This window comes from Quercus suber, unplaced genomic scaffold, assembly GCF_002906115.3.
Source record: "Quercus suber isolate HL8 unplaced genomic scaffold, Cork oak 2.0 scaffold_109, whole genome shotgun sequence".
In the NCBI taxonomy this organism is placed as follows: Eukaryota; Viridiplantae; Streptophyta; class Magnoliopsida; order Fagales; family Fagaceae; genus Quercus; species Quercus suber.
This window is the reverse complement of record NW_027069574.1, coordinates 679,420-701,680: the sequence shown is the minus strand read 5'-3', so window position 1 is coordinate 701,680 and position 22,261 is coordinate 679,420. Positions and strand designations below refer to the sequence as shown.

General features: G+C 32.5%; 1 protein-coding gene and 1 long non-coding RNA gene across 20 annotated transcripts; one reads left to right on the top strand and one right to left on the bottom strand.

The window, feature by feature from the left end:
- Window positions 1-4,151: 4,151 nt before the first annotated feature.
- LOC112033037 (probable leucine-rich repeat receptor-like serine/threonine-protein kinase At3g14840) lies at window positions 4,152-15,402 on the top strand. Of its 17 annotated transcripts, none has more exons than XM_065775322.1 (19): window positions 4,152-4,244; window positions 4,339-4,528; window positions 5,234-5,305; window positions 5,389-5,457; window positions 5,534-5,606; window positions 5,708-5,779; window positions 5,910-5,981; window positions 6,101-6,172; window positions 6,267-6,338; window positions 6,467-6,538; window positions 6,629-6,700; window positions 7,439-7,507; window positions 8,013-8,072; window positions 8,567-8,635; window positions 8,741-8,776; window positions 8,885-8,925; window positions 14,112-14,297; window positions 14,393-14,481; window positions 14,571-15,402. In XM_065775322.1, the coding sequence occupies exons 2-17, from the start codon at window positions 4,414-4,416 to the stop codon at window positions 14,135-14,137; spliced, it is 1,062 nt and encodes a 353-aa protein (XP_065631394.1). In that variant the 5' UTR covers window positions 4,152-4,244; window positions 4,339-4,413; the 3' UTR covers window positions 14,138-14,297; window positions 14,393-14,481; window positions 14,571-15,402. The 17 variants fall into 17 exon arrangements, with proteins under 17 accessions (XP_065631394.1, XP_065631391.1, XP_065631406.1 ...); XM_065775319.1 differs by having other exon boundaries at window positions 4,176-4,244; window positions 4,324-4,528; XM_065775334.1 differs by lacking the exon at window positions 4,152-4,244 and adding an exon at window positions 5,103-5,164 and having other exon boundaries at window positions 4,251-4,528; window positions 5,250-5,305.
- LOC112033038 (uncharacterized) lies at window positions 11,822-17,615 on the bottom strand. 3 transcript variants are annotated; one of them, XR_010629692.1, is made up of 4 exons: window positions 17,376-17,613; window positions 14,563-14,706; window positions 12,605-13,303; window positions 11,822-12,033 (listed from the first exon to the last, which is right to left on the bottom strand). It is a non-coding gene; the product is annotated as an uncharacterized LOC112033038 (long non-coding RNA). The 3 variants fall into 3 exon arrangements; XR_010629693.1 differs by lacking the exon at window positions 11,822-12,033 and having other exon boundaries at window positions 12,520-13,303; window positions 14,563-14,766; window positions 17,376-17,615; XR_002885161.2 differs by lacking the exon at window positions 11,822-12,033 and having other exon boundaries at window positions 12,520-13,303; window positions 17,376-17,607.
- Window positions 17,616-22,261: the final 4,646 nt, after the last annotated feature.

The window sequence follows — 22,261 nt, the reverse complement described above, 5'->3', positions numbered from 1 at the left end:
AGCATCTGAGCTATAGTACACATGAGAAGATGACTGTGCACTGTAGTTCAACAACAAAAATTGTTGGCTTTTCCTCCACTAATGCAGCCAAAAATCTTGGCTTTTTCCTCCATTGATGTAGCCCACTTTTGTTATATTTGGTTGGTAAATTTAACATTTTAGCAATTTGCCTCCACTGATGCTAATACTCTAAAACATGGTTGAAGAAGTGCAACTGCAAGGATGGATCCAAAGGGGCCCAAGGCGGCCTGGGCCCCCTAGCCGAAAGAATTAAAAGAAAAAAAAAATTTGGGCCCCCTTGGACCAAAGAAAAAAATGAAAAAAAAAATTTATGGTCATATTTTTTTTATTTCTAGAGTTGTCTCCCTCTTCCAAAAACTTAGACCTCCTCCATTTCAATCAGCTTAGCCCAACTAGTAACTACTCAACTAAAAAACTTAACAAAGACAAAACTTCAAAATAAAAAATAAAAAATCATAATCAGCTTAGTATTAGAGTACGAGCATCAGGTGTTCTAAATGCTAAATATTTAGTATTTAGAACACCAGATACCAAAAATACTACTATATGAGACATTTCAAATGTTATATTAAAGTAGCAAAAGTAAGTTTTGATATGTGAAAAAAAAAATATATATATATATATTTTGCAACAGTTGATGATCTTAATAAACAATATTATTGTGCAATATTTTTTTGTCATTGTTGGTAGATGATTGCATCTTAATGCATTAAGAAATAATGATTTTGTGTATTTATCTTGATTGATTTTTTTTTTAATACTATATGAATACCTATTTGTTTTTTGTTTTTTTTCCCTTATACTTCGGCTCCCTAACTTGAAATCCTAGGTCCACCCCTCCCTGAGTGCAGCTAGTCTAATTTCACCCATTATTTGGTTCTAAAATATCAGACTCATTGCAATCTTGTAAAAGATGAACAATTGATTTCATGTGTCCATTACACTTGGGCGAATTAGATAACTTCTCTCCTTTTTATTTTATTTTTATAATTAATATTTTTAATGTGAAGATTGAAATTGCATTTTGAGAAGGATAAAAACTGTACAAATTTAAGTTAAAGCATGCTAAATAATTTTGAATTCTAGAAATGTATGCTTCATAGTTTTTTTTTTTTTTGATGTGATGTATGCTTTATAGTTGATACAATACTTTCATGTGTATCTAGAAAAGGGAAAAAAAAAACAAAAAAGTATAAGTTGTTTGTCATATTCATTAGTATTATATTTTATTAGTTCTTTTGGGGACATTTGAGAATGTGTCCTATTCTCAAATGTTTCAAATTTCACCCACAACATTATTGATCTACATGAGTTTCAAGGTGTTTTATGGACAAAAAATAGAATATATATTCACACACTACATCCAACTTAACATAAAGTATTAAAATTTATAAATTAAAATATTACAATTTTTTTTTTTTGAGATAGTTCAAACTATGATGTCTATTTTTGATAATGATTATTTATCATCAGACCAAGACTCTAATCAGTTTTTAGTGTAGACGAAGATTGAACTTTAGGTCTCTTATTCAACCAACCATTAGAGACTTTACTAGTTAAGCTTCATACATATGCAATACATTCACTTGACTTATTGTAGCACAAAAAAAAAAAAAAAAAAAAAAAATATATATTAACAGATAGTATGAATTTTATTAGCCTTCATTGGAACCTTTATGTGTTACACTGAATTTTTGAGGGAGGAAATGCTTGGACTTTTGAAGATCACAAATTATCTACTTTCATATTGAAGTTTCTTCTTCTAATATATTTGTATGTGTGGATGGATGCTGATAAATGCCCTTTACCAGTTTACTGGATTTTCTATTGTTTCAGTGTTTTTTCTTTTGGTATTACTCCTGAATCTTAGGAGCTAGTTCTTTTCTGTTTGTTACTTTTGTATTAACAATGTACTGGGGTTGCTTACCTTTCTTTTAGTGGTTTTTATTTCAATTGTTATTACATACCAAAAAAGGTCCTTCTGACTTGCCTTCATTTTGCTTTTGAAGATGCATGACCATATAAATTGGGAATATTTTTCCATCAATTTTCTTTACCGTATAAATTGGGAATTATTATTTCACATGCTGGACAAATTTACCATTGAGAAAAATGGAGGAAATGGATTTTGACTTGCAATAGCAGAATTAGATTCTTTGCTCTTTTATTTGGTAGTCATACTGGCATCTTTGGTTGCTTAGTTGTTGTAAAGTAAGGCGATTCTTCTTCTTCTTCTGTTGTTTGTTTTTTTATGTTTTATTTATTTATTTATTTATTTTATAAGTATTATGTTTTATTTCTTGATAGGTAAATGCACAATCATGGACCCACATGGAATTGAATCTTTGAATGCTGAATGCTCTGTTGTTGCTAAATTTCTGTGAATGTTCTGTTACTTTCTTTGATTATTCCAGACACTATAAAGTATAATTGTTGAATGTCATGTTTTTATTGGATTCGTGTGCACTACACTGTTTTGCTGAATTTGTGTCATGATCTTGTTTTAGTGTTAGAAAATTTGGAATGATGTGCTGTTTATTTAAAAATTGGTGTTGTTTTAATCTTATGGAATAAAATGGAAATGGAAATTGGCTCTACTCTATCAAATGAAGTAGATTCCAATGCTGTTTATTTTCTGTCAATTGTTCTATTTTTATAAACTTAATCTATATATTTATATTTTGATTAATTATTAAATTAAATATGACTTCACCACAATTCGACCTCCAGTTGAATCCCGGACTGGGCTTAAGATCATGAATCTATTTGTTTTTTGGTTCTTGAAATGTATGGTTTCAATACTTGATTCTTTTTCTCCCCTGTGTTTTGATAGAAAAATTGGCAGAGAAGTGCAAAAAGGAAGAAAGAGGGAGAGGGGGGCAGTTGGCGATTGACAGTATGAGGGTTATGGTGGTTTTCCATTCATATGTATACATATTATACAGATAACCGTGTTTTCTTTTGTGGGAGAAAATCTTGATCTGCTTCATTATCTTCACTTGTGATTTGCTTTGAGGCTATGCCTAGATTTAAGTTAATTTGGGTAAAGAATGAGATGGTTTCAGTGGGGGAGGTTGGGGGAGATAGCTGGTATTCTGGTAAGGTGAATTTTGTTGCATATGTATTAAGTTGTATTCAGAGGCAATGTTACTCTTAGCACTCTTTTGAACTTGCCAACCTTTCCTGTTCATATGGCAAATGTAAGTAAGGGTCCGTTTGTTTCGGGTGAAAACGTTTTCAGGAAATGATTTTACGGAAAATGGTGTGTTTGGTTGCCACTTCAAAATTGGTCAAACTGAAAATAATTTCCGATTGACCGAAAATTATGCCAAAATCGGGTGAAAACGGTTTCAGGTTTCATTTTCACTTCAAATAAAATTTTCCGGAAAACAAACCGAGAGAACGAAGAAAGAAAGACAAAGAGAACGACCAGAGCAAGGCGAACCCAGACCCAGACCCACGAGCACGCCTTCACCCACGACGAACCCAGAGCACGGAAAACCCAGACCCAGACCCACGAGCACGCCTTCACCCACGACGAACCCAGAGCACGACGAACCCAGAGCTCGGCGAACCCAGACCCAGACCCACGAGCACGAGCACGAGCACGGCGAACCCAGACCATTTTTTTTTTTTTAATTTGATTGTTGTTGTTGTTTTTTTTTTTTTTTGGATGAACTGATGGTTGTTGTCGGAATTTATTGTTGTTGTTGTTGTTGTTGTTGTTGTTGTTGTTGTTGTGTTGTGTTTTTGTTGCCGGAATTTGTTGTTGAATTGGTTGTGATGTTGAAATTTTTTGTAATAAAATTTGTTTGAATGCTGAGAAAATATGAAAATTTTCCGGAAAATAGCATTTTTAGAATACATCCAAACACATGAAAATATTTTCCACAATAATTTTTATAATTCAACCAAACACTTAAAAATATTTTCCTTTTCCAGAAAATAACATTTCTAAAAAATATGTATTTTCCGAAAAACGTTTTACATGAAACAAACACAGCCTAAAAAGAAATGAAATAAGTGTCGTTAATGTGACTGGTTTAGATAACTGGGCTGGCTAGACCAATACGCCCAATTAAAAAGCCCAATGCAAAATACATATCATACCAAGTCCAAAGCGCCAGATTAAAAAAAAAAAAAAATTAAAAAAAAAAAAATTGTGGCACTTGAGCGGTATAACTGTATAAGGACGGCGGTGATCGGCTGCGAACGACAGCACCGTGAGCCCCCTCAATTACAATCGCACCCTTTTTGTTTGATTAAAATTTCAGAGATTCTACACTGCTTGATCACAATTAGTTTAACTTTATGCAGTTAGAGCCCTTAGTGAAATTGCTGATCAATTGGGAAAGAGAGATTGGAATTTCAGAGTGGACCCGTGCACTAGTAATGACCAAAGCTGGACGACAACACAAGTCAATTCAAATCAGCCATTCTGCTACAACAATGCTCTCATCTGCAATTGCAACTTCACTAACGATGGTGTATGCCACGTTGTTCAAATGTACGTACTACTACTTTTTTTTTTTTTTTGGCTAAATTAAAAAAAAAAACAATTTTCCCGATTAAAGTTCAGCTTTTTAATCCTTAAAGCAATAGGAGACAAGAAAGGTGGGGTCAAGGCTTGATTATTATGTATTACTCGACGTGGTGGTTAGCTTTGATATCAAATAGGGCGCAGATTATGTCCAGTACTTTCAATGCACTGGATTTGCTAGGACTATAACATGTGTCAAATAGGCACGTGTCATGATCGCAGCATGTCCAGTATAATGGATATGTTGTGATCACAGTAGGTAGAGGCACTGGACATAAGCTGCACCTTAACAATTCATCATTGAAAACCAGTTTGTAAGAGAAGGGTGCCTAAGACTAGGATGATAACACTCCTACACACACACATGGGTTCTGGTTATAGTATGCATTGGCATTGTGAAGGTGCTCAAGCTAGTGAGCTAGACATTTGTATTTTGTAGTATTCTAATCTATGCACTTTCACTTAGCTCCAAGTTCGTATTTCAAATGTTAATCAACTGTTTCACATTTGGTTGGATTCTGATTTACTTTTGAGCCAGCAGATTTTTTCTTTAGGCATAAATACGTGAAGTTGACTCGTGTTCTAGTTGATTTAAGTTTGAAGGTTGGTGTTGCAGGTCTGAAAATTCAGATTGTATATAATTTTTCTACTGTAAAAATCCTTGTTATATAGATTTCTTAGAGTGCAGGGTCTTGCTGGTATACTTCCTCCAGCTCTTGCAAAACTACCCCACCTCAGGACTATGTAAGGAGAGTAACTATTATTTGTTTCACTTTGTACCTGAAAATGGGATTAAGTTTCTTTGAACAATTTCCTCTTGATTGTAGTGATCTCAATGCTAACTACCTCAGTGGTAATATACCACAAGAATGGGCTTTTATACCATTGGAATATCTGTAAGTGACTTCGGAGTTCAAGTCCAAGTTAGCCAATAAGTGCTCATTCTTACTGATTTAAATGAATTTACTGCAGGTCCATCTCCACGAACAACTTATCAAGACCAATTCCAGCCTACTTGGGAAAAAATTACCACTCTTAAAATATTGTATGCTCTTTTTGTATCTTTCTTTCTCCCAATCATTTAGACAGTAAAATTATATCATTTTTTTCATTTTCTCTAGCTATAATATTTAAGATTATATTCAGGAGCATAGAGAGCAATCAGTTTTATGGAAATGTTCCCACTGAGCTTGGAAATTTGGTTAACTTGGAGTACCTGTTAGTGTTTCTTTCTTTTCTTTTATTTAATTTTTCAAATCACATTTGATTGGCCATCTCTAAATTCTCACTGATTTTCTTAATTACTTAACAATTGAAATGGTCTGAAGTTTCCTTTTGGTGACTGCAGCTTTCTTAGTGCTAACAATCTCACAGGAGAGTTGCCAAGCACTCTCACCAATCTAAACAAATTAACAGAACTGTAAGTTGGTGGTATTGATTCCATAGGTGTTCTAACAGTAATTTTGGTATTTTCATTGAAAGCTGAACTTTGGGGTTTGTATTTTGTTCAATCTTGTTTCCATTTTGGGCCATGTGCAGTAGAATTAGTAGTAACAACTTCATTGGAAGGATACCTGACTTTTTTCAAACTTGGAAACAACTTCAGAAATTGTATGGGCTTTTCTTCTACGTTGTTTTGTAAATCTCTTTTTTAAGTAAAGGTTTCAGGTGTGATCTCAATCTGTTTGAGCTGTTTTGTTAACAGAGAGATCCAAGCTAGTGGTCTTGAGGGGCCCATTCCTCCTAGCATTTCTGCTTTGAGTACTTTAACTGAGCTGTGAGTTCTGCCTTCTAAGTTAATAGTTCTTGAGTTGTTTAACCTCTAAGATACATTCATGTGATTTTAAATTTATAGTATTTATATCTAAAGAGCCTGACAATTATTGATGATGCAACTCTATTCAGACGAATTAGTGATTTATTTGGAGAAGGTTCAAAATTTCCGTCCTTGCCTGGCATGACAAACATGAGCAGATTGTATGTCATTATTTTGTTGTAGACCGTATAAATTTGAATAATACACTGTTCAGATCAGTTTTCCTTACATGAATTCTATATAAATTTCAGGTTGTTGAGGAGTTGTAATATCTATGGACCAATCCCTCCTAATATTTCAGATTTGGAACAACTTCAGATTTTGTACTTCTCCTGTCCTTTATCTTTTTCCCTTTTTATTTTTCATCTTTTACTGAAAAATGTGTGAAGTGCAAAGTGCAGATCCCTATGATTGGATAGAAGCCAGTTATATGACCCTTATTAGAGCATGATATTAAGTTGAGTTGAAAAAAATGAAAGATTAGGGGGAAGAGAGAACAAAGAGGAAGAAAAAAAAAATAAAGAGAGAGAGAGAGAGAGAGAGTGGAAAGGATTAGGGTTTAATCAATCAGTCCCTAGAATTGAAATACATCAAAAATTTTCAACAAAAAAAAGGGGAAAAATCACCAAAGTAATCGGGGGCTGACAATCAAACTCTGTGATCATCGAAGTTTGGTGACTATGTCTGTGCTGGTGTCAGTGTTGATGTCATTAACGGATGCTGACGTAATGATGCGCGCTTTTACCCATTGCATCAGCTACCATGAGATACCTATGAATGATGCCCACTTTGGTCACTTGTCTGTTTGTGTGGCATTATCTTCACTAGATAAAGAAAAGTAATGGTTATTAAAATATTTTTGGAGCATGAATGATGCATCTACAATGTTTAATGAACATTTTTGGAGTATCTCTAATTGGTTATTAAAATATTTTATCTTTTTTCAAAAAAAAATTTATTCATGCTTTTTTTACTTGTGCACATTTGTTGTTCAGCAGAACAGTCATATCGTAAACCTTCTTCTCTGCTATGATGACATCTACATTGTTACCTTCTTACAGAGATCTCAGCTTCAACAGATTGGAAGGAAATGTTCCAGATTTAGGTGGTCTAGCAAAGTTGGAGATTGTGTAAGCTTCACAACCAGACCCTTAATTAGGTTCAATTATAGAGTAATTTCAAACTAACAATTAATAAGGAGCTAAAACATTTACAGATTATAGATACGTAACAAAGCTTGGCTTTTGGCTGATGTCCACGGGTTAATGTGCAAGGTCACTATTTATCTCTATCACAACCCCTAATCACCAAATAAACCTAAAACTAGAATCCTCTCCATCTGCTATATCCTTTTATGTAAACCTAAAAGGACCCTTATATAACCAGGACGTTACAACAGAAAGTAGAGTATGACCTTTTAATATCGTAATTCTATAATAGTTTTTGCTGGCTGCTTCCTGCTATAGTAGTGGATAGCTTGACTTTTTGGTACTCTAGGCTGTTAAGCCTATTGTGTTCACATTGTTCAATTCTTTGTTTTTACTAATATAAATTCTTATTTTGATTCATCCAAAAATATACATATCCTTATGCTTTAGGTGCTTAACTAATGATATTGTCTTGTTTGCTAAATAGGTTTTTGACAAGCAACTTGCTCACTGGGAGTATTCCAGAGTGGATCAAGAGTAGTACCTAGTATGGGTTTTCCTCCTCAATTCTTGATGAATTTTGCATAGTGTGGAGAACATATTTTTTAAAATTGTTTTAACATGATGTTATATACATTACTCTGGACACTGATTTTGAGCTGGCCAGAGAAGCTTGGAGGAAAGAGCTTGAATTGACACTGGATTAAAATTGACAAACCAGTTGTGTTGTTTTAGGAATAATGCAATATGGAAGATAGCTTCGAATGCTGATTCAGACTGCATGTTTCATGCATTCAATCATACCACTAGCGAAGAAAGACTTGAACGATGGCATTGAATGACAGTAAATTAATTAAAGTCTAAAAAGGCCATGTTTTCAATGTTGTTGTTTCTAGAATTTTGAAATTATTTCTTTTAAAAATTCTGTGTCCATAATAAATTGTTTCTAGTATAAAAAAATTGATCAAAATGCTCTTAAAAATTACCTTTTGTACTTGTTCAAATTTATGTTGAACTATAATAATTATGTTTTACTTACAGCAAAATAGATATTTCTTACTATAATTTTTCAGAGAGTTCTGCTCCTGCATCACTTTGCCGAGATGATCTGTAAGTATCTGCCTTCTTGAGTGTTATACACTCGCTATCTTTATAACCTTTCCAGTTTTCCAAAACTAAGTTTCTTTTTTTTTTTTTTTTTTTTTAATGCATCAGAAATTTGTTCAAAAGCTCTTCTGGTAGAGACAACTTGTAAGCTTCAAACTTATGAAATTTTAAGGAGAAAGTTTTATTTTATTTTTTTCCTTTCTCACTTTGATTTTGGATAACTGACACAATTTATCTACTGCACTAATTAAGAGAACTTCTTGAGTGCTTGGGTGAATCTCCATGTTCACAAGGTAATTATTTAAACTAGCCGATGTTCCCGTGCAATGCACGGGTACAATGTAAATTTATTTTAAAATATTTTATAATAAATTATCTTTATGACCATGCATAATACTTAGTATGTGATTTAATGCTTGAGGAATTAGTTTCAATTATATTACATGTTATTAAAAATAGAGTAAATATAATTTGTTAAGATTAATATACAAAAGAATACGAACCTAATAATCATATTTTAAATTGTTAAGTTTACTAAAACTAAAATGGCACATGTGAAGGCTAAATAAAGAAAATGTGCTTTCAAGATAGAAAGATACTTCTATAGAAAAAAAAAAAAAGAAAAAAAAAAAAAGATACATGGCACAAATTTTGAGTTGCAACATAGGTTCCTGCTTCATTGATTAAGCCTATCAATGCTCTTATGCTATCAAATATTGATATGCATGTTGAAAAAAGTCATAGTTGATAGGACTTCAAAACTTTGAATCCCAATCATTCTGTTCAATTTACAAAAACCATAAGTGTCAATGTAACTTTGACAAAACACCAAAAAGAAAGACACAAATAGGTAATTTAAGAATTTACTTTGATCAAAACTCTGTAAAAAAGAACTTATTAATTAGTATCATGTTTTATGAGTACATAAAGGGTGACATCCAAAATCCCCATATTTGCTTATTTTTAACATCCCTTAAGGGAAAAAATCACTGAGGTTATAGCAAATTTTGAGAAAATCAGTAATTTTTCAAAATAAATCACTCAATGCAACATGTATTAAAAGTGTAAATGAACCAAAAGTGTTAGCACGTAATAACTATTTTTGCAATAAATTTATTAGAATTATTACGTGCTTAGGGTTCAACATACGGATTCAATCTAATGATTAGAAATTGATATCAACATAAAACTTCTACAAATGTAATAGTGATCATAAGGGTCCACACTGGAAGTGCATTTGCCCATAGAGGATAAAAGAAAACAAATCAATGAAAAGGTAACAATAATAATATTTAAAAAAAGAAAGAGTCAAAACAAATGAAATACAAAGTGGAAAATAGAGAATCATACTCATATCAAAACCACCATGGAGTATACGGAGCAACTGAAACTTTTCTTCTTTGGAAGCATTTTAGAGAGAGATAGTATGTTGGGGTATTGGTCTTTTTTTTTTCCCCTTAAACTAATCAAAGATAACTTGCATTAAATACTATTCATATTCATTACATCAGTGTTTAGCCAATCAATAAGCAAGTCACACCAAGAAATACGCATGCTGATTCGCCTCTCACCTAGAACTGCTTTACCTCCCATGGTTTGAACAGATTTGTTCTTAATATTGCTTCCTCCACCACAGCTCCTAGCATGAATTATCTTCTTCCTCAGATCACAGCTTGTCAAAAAAAACTTGCTAAATCTCCCTCTAAGATGATATCCCTTGCACCTATTCCAATTGCAAAATTAATAGCTTGGCCAACTGCTGCTAGTTCTGCCTCCTCCAGATCCATAATTGCTCTCCCTTTGCAATTCAATGCGGCAATGCATCTCGTATAAAAACTCCTACTCCAAATGTGCTTCGTTCTTTAAACATTGCTCCATCAAAGTTTATCTTGAAGGACATCTCTTGCAGCAAAACATATTGCCTCTTTGGCCATCACACATTGAAGCTTAAAGAATATCAAGCGTGGGTGTTTGTAGCTGATTGAAGAATTCAAGAAAGAAGGAGTCCGTGGATTCGGAGCTTGCACGGGGTCGTGTCAGTAAGTTCTACTGGTAGGTAGCATTAGGAAGTCGAGCGGGGAGCTTGTAAGTCCTTTTGTATGAACTTCAATTCTTTCATAGTGAATTCAGTTTTGCCTTGAGGATCGATAGGCAAAATCCTCCCCAGGTTTTTTATCAGTTTGGTTTTCCTGGGTGATCATATCTTGTGTTTTTTATTATTCCGCTGTTATATATTCTTGATATGATTGTTTGATTGTTTTAACCTAGAATTGCTTAATTTGACTAAGTAACAACTTGGCTAATTAACTAGGCTACTCAATCTGGTTGTGTGTAAAGGGGTCTAAAATTTCCATCAGTTTTCTCATCTCCAATTGCGTCGGACCAACAGGTAATTATTGAGTGCTCCTAGAATACTATAAATGCGTACTCTTCCATTTCACATAACTGTATGTCCTACTAATTAAATTTATGATGGGACCCATAATTCATGTGAGAGAAGAAAATATGCATTTATAGTACTCCCGAAGTATTAATAATTTTCCCTGACCAACATCTTCTTGGTAATTTGACCATCAATTTCGATACACATAATAGGATTACATGCTTTTAAAAATAGTAGGGCCACCGGCCACTTTAACTTTTTAAGATTATGAAATATTTTCAGATGTACACCAAGAATTTCCCTTAATTTAATACTATGAGTCTATGATAAACGTCAAATTAGTTGGTCAATTGTTACTTTCCATACATTTTTGGAATTGAATCATTGAAATCTAAAAACATATTTTAGTATTCTAAATTCCTTTTTCAAAGAACACACCATGAGGTAGCAAAAATTTCAACCGCACGCATATGTAGGCACGCTTTTGATTCATTTAAAATGACTGGCAAAATTACTGCATACCCTTAGTTTAATTGTTACTTTATAAGTACTAGCTAATGTTCCCGTGCAATGCACGGGTACAGTGTAAATTTATTTAGAAATATTTTATAATAAATTATCTTTATGACCATGCATAATACTTAGTATGTGATTTAATGCTTGAGGAATTAGTTTCAATTATATTACATGTTATTAAAAATAGAGTAAATATAATTTGTTAAGATTAATATACAAAAGAATATGAACCTAATAATCATATTTTAAATTGTTAAGTTTACTAAAACTAAAATGGCACATGTGAAGGCTAAATAAAGAAAATGTGCTTTCAAGATAGAAAGATACTTCTATAGAAAAATAAAAATAAAAAAGAAAGATACATGGCACAAATTTTGAGTTGCAACATAGGTTCCAGCTTCATTGATTAAGCCTATCAATGCTCTTATGCTATCAAATATTGATATGCATGTTGAAAAAAGTCATAGTTGATAGGACTTCAAAACTTTGAATCCCAGTCATTCTGTTCAATTTACAAAAACCATAAGTGTCAATGTAACTTTGACAAAACACCAAAAAGAAAGACACAAATAGGTAATTTCAGAATTTACTTTGATCAAAACTCTATAAAAAAGAACTTATTAATTAGTATCATGTTTTATGAGTACATAAAGGGTGACATCCAAAATCCCCATATTTGCTTATTTTTAACATCCCTTAGGGGAAAAAATCACTGAGGTTATAGCAAATTTTGAGAAAATCAGTAATTTTCCAAAATAATCACTCAATGCAACATGTATTAAAAGTGTAAATGAACCAAAAGTGTTAGCACGTAATAACTATTTTTGCAATAAATTTATTAGAATTATTACGTGCTTAGGGTTCAACATACGGATTGAATCTAATGATTGGAAATTGATATCAACATAAAAACTTCTACAAATGTAATAGTGATCATAAGGGTCCACACTGGAAGTGCATTTGCCCATAGAGGATAAAAGAAAACAAATCAATGAAAAGGTAACAATAATAATATTTTAAAAAAGAAAGAGTCAAAACAAATGAAATACAAAGTGGAAAATATAGAATCATACTCATATCAAAACCACCATGGAGTATACGGAGCAACTGAAACTTTTCTTCTTTGGAAGCATTTTAGAGAGAGATAGTATGTTGGGGTATTGGTCTTTTTTTTCCCTTAAACTAATCAAAGATAACCTGCATTAAATACTATTCATATTCATTACATCAGTGTTTAGCCAATCAATAAGCAAGTCACACCAATAAATACGCATGCTGATTCGCCTCTCACCTAGACCTGCTTTACCTCCCATGGTTTGAACAGATTTGGTCTTAATATTGCTTCCTCTACCACAGCTCCCAACATGAATTATCTTCTTCCTCAGATCATAGCTTGTCAAAAAAAACTTGCTAAATCTCCCTCTAAGATGATATGCCTTGCACCTATTCCAATTGCAAAATTAATAGCTTGGCCAACTGCTGCTAGTTTTGCCTCCTCCAGATCCATAATTGCTTTCCCTTTGCAATTCAATGCGGCAATGCATCTTGTATAAAAACTCCTACTCCAAATGTGCTTCGTTCTTTAAACATTGCTCCATCAAAGTTTATCTTGAAAGACATCTCTTGCAGCAAAACATATTGCCTCTTTGGCCATCACACCGGACAATTTGTACTGTTATTTGAAAAGCCATTAATTTCTTTAATTGCACAACATCCACGCTATCACAAAAAGTTCCTCTACCACCTCTTCTTCTTTCCCTTCTAAAATTTTCCTACAAGTTTAATGACAAAAAAGTTTGATGAAGAGAATATATTGATTGGAAAAATATGTAGAGAAAAAATATCAAATCAACCAATCCATTGTATTTAACCCTTGCAATTCTACATTAATTTTGCATTGAATCTATCTTAAACATGTAAAGTGATAAACGCATACCAAAGATTTGAGTTGTTTGGCTAATTTAATGTGTAAAAATTCCTTTGTCTAATTAGCCAATTCCCTTTTACCCATTTTGTCAAAAAACTTTGATATAAGTTGAATTGAACCACCATAATCTTTGTTCCAACCAAAAAATAATTTTCAAGGAAATCAACCTTAAACAGTGTCACAAAATGGGAAGAACATGGCTCATATAAAATATGAAATTTCACATATCACATCAAAAAGAAATTTTCAATTAACATATGGCATGCAACAATAAGTCAATATCATATAATCAAAATACCAAAAGAATGTATATAGAACACTGCAGATATTCAACTTATTTTGAATTAGTAGATAAAATCAAAGCCACCACCTGTGCTCTACCACAATAACCGTTATCAAGTAATGTTAGATAGTAAGAGACGGAGTGGGAATGAATCTGAGATGAGAAAAAAAAAAAAAAAGAGAGTCAAAGGATTACAAATCACATGTCTAAGAGAATTCCACTAAACACGTGACCTGCAACCATTTTTTCTTTTTTCATAGTGACACATTGCTTCTTTTGTATCTGTGATAGTCTCTTTTAGCCGTCAAGTTCTTTGTTTTCTTTCTTCCTTAGTACAGTGATTATCTGCCCTTTTTTTTTTTTTTGGTAGTCTCATTTGAGGGGGTTGAACTTTGATGAAGAGAAGAGGGGTGCGAGAGAGAGAGAGAGGTAGTAATGACAAAGAAAATTGGAACATAAGAAGCAAGAACAACCATTTTATGAAGAATACCAAGAAGAAGGAGAAACAACAGCTAAGTTGCACACATGGCAAGACTTCATGCTCTTGAACTTCAAGGTACGCAACATTGCAACCCCAACAATAATAACTGCCAACGTGTTTACCACATTTCCCTGTGTTTAAACGAAATGTTTCAACTTCTTGTGGCTTAGTGACCAAAGCCAAAGCCAAAACTATGGTTTGATACCATCAATTTTATACTAAAGCAGTCCAACCAAAGCAACAGTCATGTAACAATTCTGTAAGTGTCAAATTTTATATTAAGAAAAATATATGAATACCAATTGTAAATTAGACAGGAATAACTACTCTGACTGATTACCTTAACAGAAATGATAGCATGACCAAGAAGTGGAAGCAGATTGGGATTACTGAACAGCGAGGAAACACGGATCTCCTCCCTCATCAACTCCAACTGTTTAGTATCTCTGAATCATAACTTTTTTCATAGTGTAAGTGCCATCATCTGGACAATAAACCAAATTCAGATCTAAATCAAGATTTCATCCTCTTCCTCGTCAACCAACTGGGAAAAAAAATTAAAAAAATAAAAAAGAAACAAAAACAGAAGAACATATGTATATATAGTAAAAGAATGGTGAGGGCCAACTATGATTATCATTTATTAGTGCAACACCATGTCATAGTTCTTCACATATATAGGGCAAAACAATGATGGAATGGCGCCTTATAAAATTCCCTTTTTATGTATAATAATCATATTCTTTATAAATCTAAACTGTTCAAATAATTTTATAAACATAAGGATGATCAATTTTTAAATTTTGCTTGAATCAACCAAGTTAAAGTAAAGTAATCCATTTCTTTATTTAGAATGAATAGTGTTGCATATATGAGACAAACAGTAACTTTTAATTTATAGTAAACATAGGGATTCAATGTGTGTGTGTGACAAATATAGATACATACACACGTACACACCCTAAGAGCATTCACATTAATTGGTTGGATAATATCAAGTTATCATCAAAGAATAGCTACCAGCTCAGCCTATAAAATAAAATAAAAAACGATATAACGAATTCAATATGAGATTATTAAGCTCATTGTCATTCAAACATCAAGGCCTATAAAATTCAAAAAATTTAATTACATACGCAGATCATCAAATCCCATAAGCAGATATAAGGAAAAAAAGAAAGGAGAAGATAAAAAAAAAAGGAGAAGATAAAAGAACAAAAACAACAAAGATATAAGGAATAAAAAAAAAAAAAAAAAAAAAAGGAGAAGATAAAAGAACAAAAACAACATCCCAGAAAGTTAGAAAAATAAAAAAAAAAAAGATTTCAAGGCTGCCATATTGTAAGATCTAACATCATAGAAAGGTGCCATAGTTCCAACAGAATTCCCACATCATAGTATCATATCAAAATACAAAAATTCCAATAAGGCCATCATTTGAGAATTAAGATTTGCCCAAATTATCAAATCTCACCATGGAACCATAACAGCACCAACCAAGAAGACCAAAATCCAGAACAAAACTGAATCCAACACAAATACCTAAACCTATACAAATCCATCAATATGTCCAAAAATAAGTTGTATTTTAACTCAAATCTAAAAAGGGAAAAAAAAAAAAAAAAAAACTTTCCTGGTGGAGGTTTCGAAGATATAATGGTGTGTTTGCCTATGGTTCTGGCAGTCTAAGGTTGGTGTTGGCGTGAAAACTAATGGTCAAGGCAACCCTTCTGCTTTATTTTACATCGGTCTTAATGGTGTATTAAGATTCCCAAACCTGGTGTAGCCTTTCTCTTTTAAAATGCACATGCATATAATGAACAGGGCAGTTCACCTAATGTCCTAGATAATGTTTCCTAACAATCACCATAAGGAGCTGTTAAATGAAACTGGTGCAATCAATCATAGTAAATATAATTTGTATTAAGTTTCTCTACAATAAGTTAGGAATACAACTATATACATACAGCAGATACTCTTGCCAATGCAACTTAGATAGAGTTAGATCCAGAATTACCACTTCAAATAGTTATCTTCTTCTCTAATTTATTTCTCTCTTTTCAATTTCACCATAAGGAGCTGTTAAATGAAACTGGTGCAATCAATCATAGTAAATATAATTTGTACTAAGTTTGTCTACAATAAGTTAGGAATACAACTATATACAGACAGCAAATACACTTGCCAATGCAACTTGGATAGATTTAGATCCAGAATTACCACTTCAAATAGTTTTCTTCTTCTCTAATTTATTTCTCTCTTTTCAATTTCAATTTCAATTTCAAATGAAGGTACATTTTTAACAATACTTACAGTGGTTCAAGATTAATCTGCATAGTTCCAATGGCTTTAAAAAAGGGACCATTTAGAAACAACAAATGCAAAAACTTTAAAATTTAAAATAAAACTTTAGTGTAGTTTTGATTACTCAAAGGTTTGTGCTTTGAGTAACAAAGCAAATCTTCATTTTATTTGAACTCAAAATGAAATCAACCCAAATATTCAAAATCGATTCTAAATACCCAAAACATTGAGCCAAGCCAAATACCCTAAAAACAAAACTTCTTCTAACCAAAATCCCTTAATCAAAACCAAACCTTACCCAAAATACTAATCTAAATCATAACTAATCCCCAATTGATTCTCCAAATAAAAACCAAAAACCCTTAATTTTTTAGTTTAAAGCAAAACTTTACCGGAAGCAATTCCGGTAGTCTGATAGTGGGTGGAGGCTTATGGTGATGACAGAACTTGTGGTGGTGCCCCTTTCTCAATCCATGGCGCATTAACTTAACAGTCTAACGATTATTCTTCCTCTTCTTCCAAAAAAAAATAAAAAATACAATCGGTTGATCTATCTGCACTCTGTGACTAACCAACTCTCTCTCTCTACCGTCCTCGGACTTTTGGCCTCTAAACCTTGATTATCCAAAGCCAATTGTAAATACCCTAAAACTAAACCAAAATCAAACATAAAATTAATTGAATCCAAATACTCCCAAAAGTTTTTGGTATTCTGAGAAACTAAATCAAATCAAAAATATCAAATCAAAACCTAATGTAACCCAAATACCTAAATACAAATCAATTCAACCAAATTTCTCAAAACTAATTCATATTTCATACCTAGATCTAAGGAAAAAAAAAACTTACCAGTGGTAGTTCTCTCTCTATGTCCATATCTCAAATCCTGCGTGCACCATTAGGTAATTGATGCCGATTCTGGTGGTCTGAGTCTGGCAAGGGACGGACGGTGGTGGAAAAAAGATGGTGATAGCCGACTGGCGGTACGAACTCTGTCTCCTTCTCATCTCCGTATCGCAAGCTTTTTTTTATTTTTTTCCTTCTCTATCTCTATATCGCAAGTCTAATTGTATTTTAACCGGTTTTTTGTTTTGTTTTATATACCGACAAACTATCAAACGGGATTAAAATTGTGAAAGTAAGCCTCTCCAAACGCACCATTCGGGATTTTAAAGTAAAATCTACACGTGTCAGATTTTAAAGGGGACTTTTTTGCTAACGTGTCAGCACCTGGTAAAAGCTTCTGCTATTATATATAGTATTAGATTAGATTAGATTAGTTCTTCAAGAGTTGGAGGGAGAGGGCAAGGGTTGGAGTTCAAGTCTCTAGAAAAAAAACTTCACACACATACATACATAAATAAATAAAATAAAATGGTTGTAAAGAAATCCTTTTAGATAAGAATAGTTTTCTGGGATCTCAATCCAAAAAAGAGTGTCCAATGGATATGAAATATCCTTTTTCATTTCGGACTTGGCTCCTGTCCAGTGGCCATTGAATGAAACGCATTATTTCACTATTACCAAAATAAAATACTTGAGTTTGACAAAGCATTTGTAAGAGGAATATGAGGGGCCGCCACCTCTTCGTATTGGCCTCTCCCCACCATCAAGCCATCAAAATCTCTCCGAGTAATTTTTTTTTACCATAGTTTTAAATCATTTATATGACACACGCATATACACTTGCTCACACTATCTATTAATGTCACATTATCGATGAGTGGAAGGCAGCGAGAGAGTTGGACGTATTTTCATTTCATGGTATGCAATATGTGAATACAATACAAATTAGTTGGTTTTCATGATCTTATTACTCTTTTGTATTTATTTTTGGTTTCATGATTTAAAAAGAAAAATTAAACTTACATTGAGAAGCTACAAATGTGCAGTGAAGTTACTAATCTAATTTTTAATATCTCAAAATGTATATGTTTCTTTACTCAAATTTAGATTATTTTTTCATTTAAATATATGTATAACATTCTCTAAAAATGTCTTACATAAAATATTACAAAATTATCCATGCATCGCATGGGAAACAATCCAACGTGTCCAATGGCACTGGCCATTAGACAGAAACCGGACCCTTTCATTTCTACCATCTTTTCAGCAAGTTGTCCAAGTTGTAAACTTGTAGTATGTTTTTGTCTAGTCCATCAAGTTTTTGTGTTCAGACTACTATTTAGTGAATCATTGTAGAGTTTTTTTTTTTTTTTTTTTTTAATCATTACTAAGTGGGATCCCTTGATTTTATATATAGAATTGTACTAGGAGTAGAAGTCTACTACTACTAGGAAAGCTGCAAAGGTAACGTGAATTCACAATTGAGATATATTTTCCTTTTTTGTCTTTTATGTCGCGGGGGGGNATATATCTCACCAATCTAATATAATAATAATAACAATAATAGGTATACAATTCAATAAACTAAATACTACACTATTGTACTAACGTAAAATTTAAAAAATAAAATAAAACTACAATATTGTTTCAATAAATAAAAATTACACTATACTATTGTACTAATGTACAATTTAAAAAAATAAATATAACTACACTATCATTTCATTCAAAAAAACAAAAAACGCAGTTGTACTAAAATACTATACTAATTGTCTATTGTACTTTTTTTTTTTTGGGAGTAAATATCAGAATTGTGGTAATATTGTATTTAATAGTTAGAAAATAAAATTTTTAAAAAGTACAACATAAACAACTTCAAAGTTTGTTGATTTTTTAATCCTTACGAACTTTAGAAAGAAATGATGATGAATAAAAAACATATGTGTGCTTCAAATCTACTATGATTTGCATCAAAATATTGTGTTAGGAGACCACAATTTAACTCCCTACAATCACTCCAAAAATAGGCCTGCATGGTGTGATGTTGAAGCCCATAAAAGATTTGAGTGTAACTTCCTCATCACCAATTGATTTTGAGGTGAAATGACATAGCTCACGGTCCAACAAATGGTATCAGAGCCAAGGTCATGGGTTTGAGTCACGAAGGTGTCATTGTGAAAAAGGGATTGTTGAGGGGACCAAAATTTGACTCCCTAAAACCACTCTAAAAGCAGGCCCGCATGATATGATGTCGAATCCCATAAAAGATTTGAGTGTCTTCCTCATCACCAATTGGTTTTGAGGTGAAATGGCATAGCTCACGGTCCGACATATTGAAAGGAAAAAAAACTAACACAAAATATAGTGAAAAAACGTAGAAAGCGACACACAAACTACCTTAGAATATTCTAAGGTAGTTTCTTGCTTTTATAATAAAAGATTAATCTTGCTTGAAGGACTTTAGCTTACAAGTGTAACTACTCTGGGTCTGTTTGAATACAACTTATTGTTGCTAAAAATTGATTGTTGCTGAAAATATTATAGCAAAATAATTTTTAAATGTGTAAATAGTACCGTGGGACCCATTTTTAATATGTTTAGTGCATGAACAGTGCTGCTACAGTGTGTGAACAGTGTGCTACAGTACATGAATAGTGATAAATGTCTCATGCATAGTGATTTTACTGTTCATGTGTTGAAAAAAAAAAAAAAAAGGTACCGAAACGTGAAATAGGAAAACGTAACGTCACATTCAGTGAGAAGAAGTGCTATCCAAACCGGCACTCTATAAACAAGTTCGTACTTTTTGGATCTTTTAACCCTTATGAATCACTTGGCACAATTGAGAAAGAAATAATGAGGAATAAATAAATAAATAACATAGTTGTGCTTTGGATCTACTACTATCGCTCACAAAATTTTGAAGAATAAAGAAAAAACTAACATAAAATATAGTTTAAAAAAATAGAAAACACACACACTGACAAAAGCAACAAACTACCTTAGAATAGAAAACACAATTTTGATTGAAAGCCTTTAGCCTCCTATGTCTCAGTTTGCCCATAATTTTTAGCTGATTAGGATTTTTTCCCCTAAAGGATTTAGGTACATAAAATACCAAAATCATAGAAATAACTTTTATTTATTTATTTAAAACACGTTTTATGTTTTAAAAATAAAATAATTAGAGGAGCCCCCACTAGCTATGGGCTAGTCTACCATATCTTTTCTATAATATCTATATGTATATTTATTGTGGGGGCATTTTTTGCTTCAAAGGAAACTCATGAATTTGTGCTTTTGTCCCACAGTGGAAGGGTTTCCTTCCTCTTAGCACCTTATAAGGCATGAACCAATGGCAATAGAGTACCGCTAGTTTGGTTAGTGGTACTTTATTGCCATTGGTTCATGCCTTATAAGGTGCTAAGAGGAAGGAAACCCTTCCAATGTGAGACAAAAGCACAAATTTGCCTAAAGGAGTACTTATGAGTTTCCTTTGAAGCAAAAAATGCCCCCATATTTATTATATGAGTCCAACTATGGGCTAGTCTACCATATCTTTTGTATAATATCTATAGGAAGACAAAATTCAAATATCTACATGTATATTTATTATATGAGTCCAGTTAATGTATGCCGCACATATTAATCATCGATTTTTCGAAACATTTTATGGAGAATTAAAAAAATTGTAAAAAAAAAAAAAAAGTTAGTAATTTTTTTCAATTTTTCATAAACAGTTTCCTAAAATGATTTACTAGTATGCTCTCTTAGGGCACACGTTAGTAAATCCCTTATTATATAAATAAATTTGGGGGAGAAAACAAAGGAAGGGCTTAAGATTTATACTACATGCACAATAGTTTTTAGACAATAGTTTTCACAATAAATTTCATAATTGCATAGTTGGTAAGATATTATTAATTCTCATATGAGTTCAATACTGACACTACATTTATTATCAATTATTAACAACTTTTAACCTCATGTTGTAAAATTTGTTGTGAGTGTGACTTTGGACTTATCAAGAGGCCCTAAGAAGCTCCTTGGAGTCAATGTGGGTCTATTCCTGACTCAATCTCCATGGCCTCCCTCGATGCAACAACCATTCCCCACCTTCTCCTAGTGTCACTGTTGTCTTGTGAGTCAATAGTTAATCATGGCCTATACAACATGTTTCGTTGTGTATCAATCTCTTTCAAGAATTGGATGTGCTAATAATTAAAGGAAAATAATAAAAATATTCCTATGCAAGCTTTATACTCAACATCTAAATCAAAAGCTCTCAGAAAGGACCTTTTTTTACTAAAAAACCACCTCACATTCCAAATCATAATACTTTCTTGTGTTTTAATTATAATCAAGTACTTTAATCAATGAAAAATATGAAAAACCCTGTACCACAACTTCTAATCTTGCTAGAAATTAATGAAGAGGTTTACTAGGAATGGAGGCTAATTAAAGACTAAATTGTTAAATTTAACCAAAGGCAAAGCTCACTAACTGCGGTTAATTAATGTTATTTTACATAATTGTGACTTTTGAGGCAATTTTTATAAAATTTTTAATATTCACGTATGAATGAGTAAATTAACTATACTCCATATATAAATAAAGACAAGATTGAGTGATTAAATATAATATTTTTAGACATAACTTCAATCTTTGGCATTTGTTCCTAATGATTGGTTTTTATCATCAACCAAGATACCAATTAGTTTTTGTTGAAGGAGGGAATCAAATTCCAAATTCTTATCCAACAACAATAAACTTTACTAGTTGAGCTAACTCGAACCCACAAGTTATATCAATTCCTTAATTAACTTCTCCCCTGGGTATTACCTCCCCCTTCTCACCTCCCCCCCCCCCCCCCCCCCCCCCACCCCAAA

Excerpts from the sequence above, each read along its gene's own strand:
- LOC112033037 (XM_065775319.1), top strand. The coding sequence starts at position 4,333 with ATGCAGTTAGAGCCCTTAGTGAAATTGCTGATCAATTGGGAAAGAGAG. Across the intron at positions 7,508-8,012 it reads CTAGCAAAGTTGGAGATTGT|GTTTTTGACAAGCAACTTGC; the intron begins GTAAGCTTCACA and ends TTTGCTAAATAG. Across the intron at positions 8,073-8,566 it reads TGGATCAAGAGTAGTACCTA|CAAAATAGATATTTCTTACT; the intron begins GTATGGGTTTTC and ends TTTTACTTACAG.